At 54.5% G+C, this 8,921-nt stretch overlaps 3 protein-coding genes across 3 annotated transcripts; 1 reads left to right on the top strand and 2 right to left on the bottom strand.

The window, feature by feature from the left end:
- The first annotated feature begins 893 nt into the window (after positions 1 to 893).
- Positions 894 to 2,849, top strand: LOC114691103. Its single transcript, XM_037203691.1, has 2 exons — positions 894 to 1,816; positions 1,910 to 2,849. Exons 1-2 carry the CDS (start codon positions 902 to 904, stop codon positions 2,153 to 2,155), a joined length of 1,161 nt encoding a protein of 386 aa, XP_037059586.1. The 5' UTR covers positions 894 to 901; the 3' UTR covers positions 2,156 to 2,849.
- Atp6v1fnb (ATP6V1F neighbor) lies at positions 2,550 to 4,978 on the bottom strand. Its single transcript, XM_037203692.1, has 2 exons — positions 3,975 to 4,978; positions 2,550 to 2,717 (listed from the first exon to the last, which is right to left on the bottom strand). The coding sequence occupies exons 1-2, from the start codon at positions 4,393 to 4,395 to the stop codon at positions 2,608 to 2,610; spliced, it is 531 nt and encodes a 176-aa protein (XP_037059587.1). The 5' UTR covers positions 4,396 to 4,978; the 3' UTR covers positions 2,550 to 2,607.
- Positions 4,979 to 5,081: 103 nt separating this feature from the next.
- Positions 5,082 to 8,254, bottom strand: Atp6v1f (ATPase H+ transporting V1 subunit F). Its single transcript, XM_028866212.2, has 2 exons — positions 8,023 to 8,254; positions 5,082 to 5,489 (listed from the first exon to the last, which is right to left on the bottom strand). The coding sequence occupies exons 1-2, from the start codon at positions 8,178 to 8,180 to the stop codon at positions 5,288 to 5,290; spliced, it is 360 nt and encodes a 119-aa protein (XP_028722045.1). The 5' UTR covers positions 8,181 to 8,254; the 3' UTR covers positions 5,082 to 5,287.
- Between the last annotated feature and the right edge of the window lie 667 nt (positions 8,255 to 8,921).

Below are 8,921 nucleotides of genomic sequence, written 5' to 3' on the forward strand. Positions count from 1 at the left end.
GTTCTGTTTTCCTAGCAAGAGAAAGATGTGCCAGTCTTGCAAGGAGCTCCATTTAGGAGCTATGAAATGCGGACCCTGGAACCGGTTCTGTGGCTCTTTTCCACAGCTGCAGGGAGCAGCAACAGCGCTTCCCTCTTTTTAGATTTCTTTTGTTAATTATGAAGACTTGGCAGTTTTTAAGCCAGGCTCTGGTTTAAAATTTCATCGTGAATTTCCTTTGATTTTATTGCCAGAAACAAAAAGCTAAGTAGGATTTTCCTTCGTAACAGGAAAGTATGGCGCACACAGTGGGGCTCTTCTGTGGACCTGAACCAGCATACTGGGACAAAGTTGGGGTCCTAAGAGGACCTCAGCAAGTGGGTCCTTCTAGTGATGTTCTTGGGGGAGGAAGTGCGCCGGTCTCTGAGCTAAAAGGATGAGGAAGTTGGGGTTGGCTGTTTGCGGACACAGGGTCTGCAGAGGGAATGAAGGTGTGTGAATTGTGAAGCACCACCCTTGGGACTCCTCCCTCACCCCTGCACAGGGCCCGCCCACCCCCGCCCACCCCAGCCATCGTTCTAATTCAGGTGGAATGGGTGTAAGAGGCTAGACACCAGTAGACATTAGTCAATGTCTGGCTTTTCACCCTAGGTTGCTCCCTCACCGGCAGCAGCTTCAAGGAGCCAGGAAACTCAGAACTTAAGGTGAAAGGGTCAGAGGGTCGTGGGCGAGGGCCTCTCAAGGGGCGACAAGGGTGGAGTCTGCCAGGGCGAAGGCTGTGGAGGTGAGGTGGGGCTGCCTCCCACAGCTAGTGGAAGGAGGGGCTATTACTGAGACCCTTCAAACCACACAAATGGGTTCAGCGCACTCTGGGGTCGGCAAGAGTGGGTGGGTGGGTAGTGGTGGTGATAGTGAATGTGAGATGGAATGCGCCGGGGGAAGAGCACAAACTTTTTGGGCCCCAAATGTTTTTCCTTCCCAGGACCCAGGCAAGATGGAAGAAAGCAGTCAGGAAGAGCCAAATGTTCCGAGTTCCTGTGGACAGACTCTCATGGGCCAGGAAGCCCCAGAGCCCTCTGACCTGGCTTCCCAGGGCTTGTCAGCATCCCAAGATCCCTCCAAGGGGCTTGGCGCTGGCCTGAGCCCTGAGAGCGCAGAGTCCCAGACACTGCTGACCCACTCTTCTCAGGGTCACCCGGAGAAGACGCCACAGGGTCAGCATGGGCAGTGGCCTCGGGGTTATAACGGAGAGTCGATTCGGGGACCAGACAAAGGGGCTCCTCAGAGTCAAAGAGAAAGGAAGCAGGATCAGCAGGGCCAGGAATTCAAAACCCCTCAGTTTGGGGAAGGCAGTAAGGCAGAAGTCTGCGGGGACGCTCAGGGAGAAGCGACAGCGTGGCGCCAGGAAGAGGGCGCCTCTCAGGGCCATTCCAGGGACTTCTGCAGGTCCCCAGGAAAACCGATCCTCCAGCGTGTGGAATCGGGGATACCAGGACCCCTAGGTGGTAGCACCCAGCTGACACAGGCAGTGGCCATCCAGGAAGGGGCGTGGGCCCCTCCCCCTGCCGCGATGCCTCCCGCCCCGCCGGTGCTCCGAGGCCCAGGAGGTGGGATACCGGCCTCTAGGGCGCAGGAGCCCCAGCCGAGGCTGCCTGGTGCACTCTGGGAGCAGAGAGGCCCTAGGGATCCCACATCCTCGAAGGCCGCGTGGCCGGAGCCCGGGAGCAGGGAGGATGCGCTGGCCCGCGAGGAGCAGGAGGCTCTGCAGCGGCTCCTGGAGCTGCACCGCGCGGCCAAGGAGAGGCGGCGGCGGGACCGCGAGCAGCAGCGGCTGCGGGTGCGTGCCAGGGCCCGGCCTGCGGGCGGTGGAAGCGGTGGAAGCGGTGGGAGGGTCGCCGAGGCGGAGCCCGGCTGACTGCAGCTTCCCCAGGTCCTGGAACGACTCCGCATCCTCGGGAACCACCATCGTCGGGTTCACCCGCTGGGGTTCCCTCCCAGGGTGGCTCAGATGGCACCACAGGCAAGAACCTGGGGAAAGGCCACTCGGCCACCACGTCTCTGCCCCTGGAGGGGAGGGCAGGAGTCCGCGGCTTCCAAAGGTGCTCAGCGGGAGAGGGGAGGGAGCCGGGCTGCACCCTGCTGGCGGTACCGCGGGCTCAGAGCTTTTGCCACCTAGGAGGATGCGACAGGTTGGAGACACATCTTGCGGGAGCGGCTGGCACAAGCGCACCGAGGCAGGACTCAGTGGCTGCGGGCACTCGGGGCCAGGTGAGGGGCGGGCAGGGAAAGGCAGGTGCTCCTTTGCCCTAACGTCTGACTGACAAGCCACTGTCTTCCCAGGAACACCCAGAACTTCCAGGAGCTACTGTCCCCTGGCACCGAGGAACCTAGTCCCGGAGAATAGTGCGCACACCACCCGGCCTGCTCCTGCCCTTGCTGGGTCCCCATGGAGACATGGAGATGATGGTTAAGGAAAAGGTTAAAAGGGTGACCTCAGATGTGAGGTAGTTTCAGAAAGGTCCAGAGGAAGCATCCAGGCCAGGGGGAACAAAAACACACAGCAAGGCAGCTGCACCAGGAACCCTATTATTTCCTCTTTCTGCACCTAAGTCACTGCCTGGCCCAAGGTCAGAGGGCCAGGTCTCGGGGGTCCAGCAGTGCAAAGGCCCCATTCTTCCGGAAGAATGACTCAATGCGGCACATCTTGCAAGAGACCATTTCTTGCTTTGTGGCGGGGCCTGGGAAGAGATGTCAGATACTAGGATTGGGTTTCCAGGGGAAGGGTCTCAGAACAGTCGCCCTGTCACACAGCCCCCGACTCTGCCCATGTTGTATCTACTCCGTGTGAATAAATGAAAAGGGCTTCTGGACAACTGGACTCAGCAGTGACAGCAGTGTGGCCTGAAGCTGTCTGCCACGGTCACCCAGTTCTAAGATGTTCCACCAGGGCCTTCTTTTTGGTACCTAGATAGGTGACAGACCACTCTCTCCCCGGGGCCACCAGGTCAGAGTGTGCTTCTAGCTATGACTGTCACAGGGACAGACTGTGGAGACATGGGACCTCCTTCTACCTGCACCCCCTTCTGGGGCTTCCTCTTGCTTCTGTAGGGGAGCTGCTGCCCTTACTTGCCGGGGGGGGGGGGGGTGGGGTTGAGGGAACTGTGTCGCTCTCCAATCACCCAGCTTTTCTGCACACACTCGGGACACACTCCCTAGAAATTCCCGACGGGCAGTAAACAGACACTCTAGAGCCCGCATCAGTGCGACGACACCCACGGCCTCATTGCTTTCCCCACACTTCTGAAGAGCCACTGAGCTTCTCTGCCCCAGCTGATGACTACCTCCAGCCTCAGGGGGGAAGAAACCTCAGCGGCTGCCTTCCTGCCAATGTCTTCCTCAACTTCTATCCTTTGCTTTAAATAGCTCTTACACTCTAGTGACTCCCTCTGACCTAACTCCTGAAGGCCATGCCTCCACACACAGCTGCCTCAGTGGCATCTGGAACCTGCCAGGACCAACCCCATCTGTCTTCACCCATCTCCAGCCCTGTCTCTTCTAATCCTACCAGCAAGTACAACGAAATCTGTGTATTGCCATTGCTGTCCCTGTCACATTTAAACCATCAGTGAGCTCCACTGAGCTTTGTCCAAAACATCCTTGATTTCAGTTCTGCTAATCCTAACTACATCTTGCCAAGATAACACAAAACAAATGCCTAACTCATCTGCTAGATGCTTCAGTTTCCCAAATCCAGTATGACTCATCTGCTTAAAACTCTCCAATAAGGATAAAATCCAAAGCCCTTCCCACATCATTTACCCTCAGCCTCAAAAGCCTCAAGAAAGGCCTTTGCTGACAATCCAACCTGAAGCCCCTGTCTCCCTTCATTTCACAGGGCTTGTCCCTCCCAGGTCTATCTCCTCGCCCTGTTTACACAATCTGGCATTCCCCTAGAATGTTGTGAGGTGACTTATTTACGGGAGGTCGGGGCTCACCCAGCTGCCAGCCATATGTGAAGTTGGTGGTGATGGGGAACAGGTAGCGCGTCTCTGGCAGGTGCAGTTTTCGGGTGTTGAGATACTGGTAGCGCCCCTGAAAGTCATGGGAGATGCCTTCATACAGCAGGGCTTTGGTGTCGGGTGACACTGGGTACATTTCTGACTGAAAATGAACCTCTGGGGCAGGGCTAGGGGCCTTGGAAGGGGCTGTTTTGGAGACAGGTGGTGGTGAGTCTGGGGCCTTAGGCATCAGGGTGGGCAGTTTGAGGGGAAGACGGGCCGCAGCCTTGGCTTTCTGCTTGGCCTTCACCAGAGTCCCATACTTGCGATGCCATTCACAGCGCAGCTTCATCTCTCTGAGGTACTCCTCCTTCCAGAAGTTTTGCCGCAGAGTGTCCATGTTGAGCTGCCTCGACATGGCGACAGGGAATGAGCAGTACTGGGGTGGCTATTGCTGAGTGAGCACAGCAAGCAGAGACAGAGGGTGGATGCCCTGGACAGTCACCTGGCAACCAGCCTCACCTCACACAGGGCCAGGGTTCTACCTGCCATTGCCCTCAGCAGATCCTGTGTTGCCCTTTCTGAGGCAGCCAGGGCAGGGCTCACTAACGAAACGCCTGGATCCTCAAACCCGTAGGCCTCAGCCTCTATCTACAACAGTGGTTCTCAACTTTCTTAAAGCTGTGGCCCTTTTATACAGTCCCTCCTGCTGTGGTGACCCCCAACCATAAGTTTATTCTGTTGCTACTTCGTGACTGTGATCTTGCTGCTGTTAGGAATCATGATGTAAGTACCTGTGTTTTCTGATGGTCTTCGTGACCCCTGTGGAAGGGGTCTCAACCCACAGGTTGGGTGAGAATGCTGACCTAGATGACAATCCTCTGCAGTCGCTTTTGTCCCTTGGGCAGGGCCCCTCCCAGCACCATGGAAGCTGGGTGACGGCACAAAGGTAGGGACAGGGCTCCAGCTCTGTCTATGATCCAGGTGACCAGTCCTTGAATTAGACATCCCTCCACCCCCCTCAACTCTTCACCTGGATCTTTGGCAGCCTCCTCATATTCGCCAATCTCATGTCCCCCAACACCGCACATTCCAGCGTCCACCTGGAGAGACTATTCCTTTAATATCAACAATGACACGTTTAACAGCACAAGGACTGTGGAGAGAGAGGACGGTGGGGCACTCTTTCCCTAACCAGCATGGACCTCAACAGCAGAACCCCACAGCCTGGGAGCCCCTCAGTGAAGAGGAAGGGAGGGGCTGGAAACTGGGGGAGGCCGGGTAGTGAGAGGGGGTGGGGGCTGAGAGCCTTAGCGCAGGTCTTCAGCCGTGAACATGCCCTTGGCCCTGCGGAGGATGGAGTCTTTGGCTGCATCATAGGGATGCTCCTTCGATGGGATCTCCAAGACAGCTGGAATGGACCGCTGGTGGGCATCAAGAGCATGCCGGACCATCTCTGCGATGTACTGGTTGATGAGAATGATGCCAATGTCATCCCTGTTTAGAAACTGCCTGTTGGGGAAGAGGAGGAGAATGACAGTGACCTGGGGACACAAGGGTCTCAACCTTATCGTTCCCTGGATGAACCGCTTGGACACCCATCATGTGCTCATGGGGGGAAATGGTATGAAGACCAGGGTGCATGTCAGTGTGGTCTATATGCTGCCCCTGGGGAGGAAAGGGGAGGAGAGGGAAATAGGTATGAGGCCCTTTGTATCAGCATAAGAAGATTCTAGAAACATAAGAATCTTACTATTGAGGGAGGTGGAGAAGGGAGAAATATTAAGATATCGGGTTGAGGAGACCACCGAAAAGTCTGTGCTGGTAAGGGCAGGGATGGGCCAGGGCCAAGATGACATGTGCCATAAGCCAAAGACAAGATGGAAAGAGGAAACTGAGCAATGAAGGAATCACAGTTTCCAGACAGAAACCACCGTCATTATGGCCTTCCTCTCATGTGATCACTCCCCCAAAGATGTACACATTCATTCAGCCATTTACTCATTACAAATAATTTACTGAAAAAAAAAAAGAAGAAGAAGCCAGGTGGTGGAGGCACACCCTTTTAGTTTATTTATTTTCTCCTTTCAGAAAGACAGGGTTTCTCTGTGAAACAATCCTGGCTGTCTTAGAACACACTCTGTAGACCACGCTGGTCTCAAACTCACAGAGATGGCCTGCTTCTACCTCCTGAGTGCTGGGATTAAAGGTATGGCCACCACCACCTGGCTGAGGTACACCTTTAGTCCCAGGGCAGCCAAGGCTACACAGAGAAACCCTGTCTCAAAAACAAAACAAAACAAAACAAAAATAATATACTGGGCACCTACTTTATGCCAAGCATGGAATAGATTTGACTTGATCATTTCAGGATTCCTTCTTGTTGCAAACATGGAAAATTCTTGGAAGTAAAAATCTCTCCTCCAGTGACAATGGAGGTCACTTTTACCATATTGCTTAGAGATCAGCTGACCGCACCAGGTCAGAGCCTGCCACATCACAGGCAGTGGGAACTAGTCTCAACCAGCATCCCTGGGCTGGGCTATTTAGGGAAAACAGGTGAGGGCAGTTTATTCCTGAGACTTGGCAAAGTAACCCTGAAAAGGGAGACAAAGAATAGGGAGCTGGCACCCTCGACTGTTGTCAACCAGGACACTTCCTGGCTTAAAAGGCATGCCTGCACCCACTTTTTTCAAACTATGATCTTTGACCCTGGGCACAAAGTGAGGGCTTGAAGTACAAGGTCTTTGTGCAAGGCCATACTTTCCAGAGGGTCTGCCCACCGTACTCAAGACAAATGGAAACCCCAAGCAGACTGCAGGAAGCTGAACAGAGGAGCTACTAGCTTAAGAAAAGCAGAAGGGCTATCAAGACGGCTTGGTGGGTGCAGGTGCCTGCTGGCTACGTTAGTTCTGTCCTCGAAGCCCATGGAACGAGAAAATTGACTCCACAAAGTTGGCTTCTGACCTCCATATGTGTGCAGTGACAAGCACACCTCCCCACGGACACACATCACACACACAGACTCAGTAATTAAAAATAAAAGAGATGGGAAGTGGTGGCGCAATCCCAGAACTCGGGAGGCAGAGCAAGGTGGATCTCTGTGAGTTCAAGGCCAGCCTGGTCTACAGAGTGAGATCCAGGACAGGCACCAAAACCACACGGAGAAACCCTGTCTCGAAAAACTAAAAAATAAATAAGTAAATTGAGAGAGAGAGAGAGAGAGAGAGAGAGAGAGAGAGAGAGAGAGAGAGAGAGAGAGAAATGGGTAGTGGTGGGTGGTGGTGCAGGCTTTTAATCTCAGCACTCAGGAGGCAGAGGCAAGTGGATCTCTGCGTTCAAGGGCAGCCTGGTCTACAGAGCGAGTTCCGGGACTACACAGAGAAACCTTATGTTAAATAAACAAACAAATAAATGAGAAAGAGTTTGATCTAGGTTCTGCCTCTTACAGCTGGCCTGTCTATCTTTGTGCCTGTGCCCTAACCTATCCGCTCCTCATTTTTCTCCCTAGTAAGTGGGAATAACCACTACCTTACAGGACAATTGTAAGCCTCTAAGATAAATGAAGCATGTACACACACACACACACACACACACACACACACACACACACACACACACACGAGCCCACTGTCCAGACCCACACTGGATGTGTTTTGTTTAGGGTACGACTCGAAAAGACTACAAGGTCCAGAGAATGCGCTACAGGTGAGGGTCGGGGACCCCGGAAGCGGCGCTGCGCCCGCGGGTCTCCACGGGCTGGAGGCTCCAAGCATCTAATCACAGCAGGGGCGGATCACAAGCTCGGCTCTCCTAAGCAGACATACGATCACGTGACTGGGCGCTCGGGAACCTGACTTACGCCGGGCCCCTCGGAGCCCCAAAGGGAACTCAGGCGGCGGAGGCCTCTGCTCCGGATGGGCTGACGGCTTCCAGCACCACCCCGATCCCCATCACCGCTTGACGCCCAGGTGAACAGGCCGCTGATTCTCCTCGCGCCTGTACCACGCAGAAGGACCCATTTAGGCCTCCCAGGCTACCGTACCTGAAGGTGTCTTCGATCTCATTGATGGTGGTATCCTTCTCCACTACCAGGAAATTAGGGTGGCGGTTCTTGTTCAGCTCCCCTATGCCGCCCAGCAGGAAACCCGTCACCGTGTCCTCGTCTCCAATCACCGCGATTAGTTTACCCCTGCCCGCCATTCCGACAGCCGAGCAGGCCGTTCCCCAAACACCTGCGATGCGCCGCCCCCGCAGCCGCCCCTCCCTTCGGTCATGCGCGGGTCCCCGCCCCCGACATGCGCATTAGCGGGAACACGCCTCGGCGGCGCCATAGGGGACGGAACCACGGAACTACGTCTCCCAGAAGGCTGAGCGGCACAGCACCCTCGCTGGCTTTCTGTCCTTCGTTCCTTCCTTCTTCTGGAAGAAACGTTTTTTTGAACCTAGAGTTATTAGAGGACGAGACTTCAGGGAGCAGACCCAGTTTTTTTTTGTGTATATTTTTTTTTGGCTTTTTGAGACAGGCGTCATTTAGTCCAGGCCGGTCTTGAACTTGCAGTGTAGGAGAGGATGGCCTTGAATTCCTGATCCCATTGCTACTTTCCACACAGAACAGAGTGTGTATATAGTTTGTTTGGTTTAAAAAAAATTTTTTTTGGTTACATAAGTTCTTTCGGAGGCTCGCGTGGGGCGGCGGTGGTGGAGGGTGTGCGTGTGTGAGGTCATAGAACACCCTGTGGGAGTCTCTTCCAGTATGTGGGCCTTTGGGTCATCTGATTAATTTCGGTGTGTGTTTTTGTTGTTGTTTTTGGTTTTTTGTTTTGTTTTGTTTTGTTTCTCTCCCTCCCTCCCTTCCTCCCTCTCTCCCTCCCTCTCTTTCTCCCTCCTTCCCTCCCTCTCTTCCTCTCTCCTTCCCTCCCCTCCCCTCCCTCCCTCTGTCTC

This window comes from Peromyscus leucopus, chromosome 3 (assembly GCF_004664715.2).
Source record: "Peromyscus leucopus breed LL Stock chromosome 3, UCI_PerLeu_2.1, whole genome shotgun sequence".
Lineage (NCBI taxonomy): Eukaryota > Metazoa > Chordata > Mammalia > Rodentia > Cricetidae > Peromyscus > Peromyscus leucopus.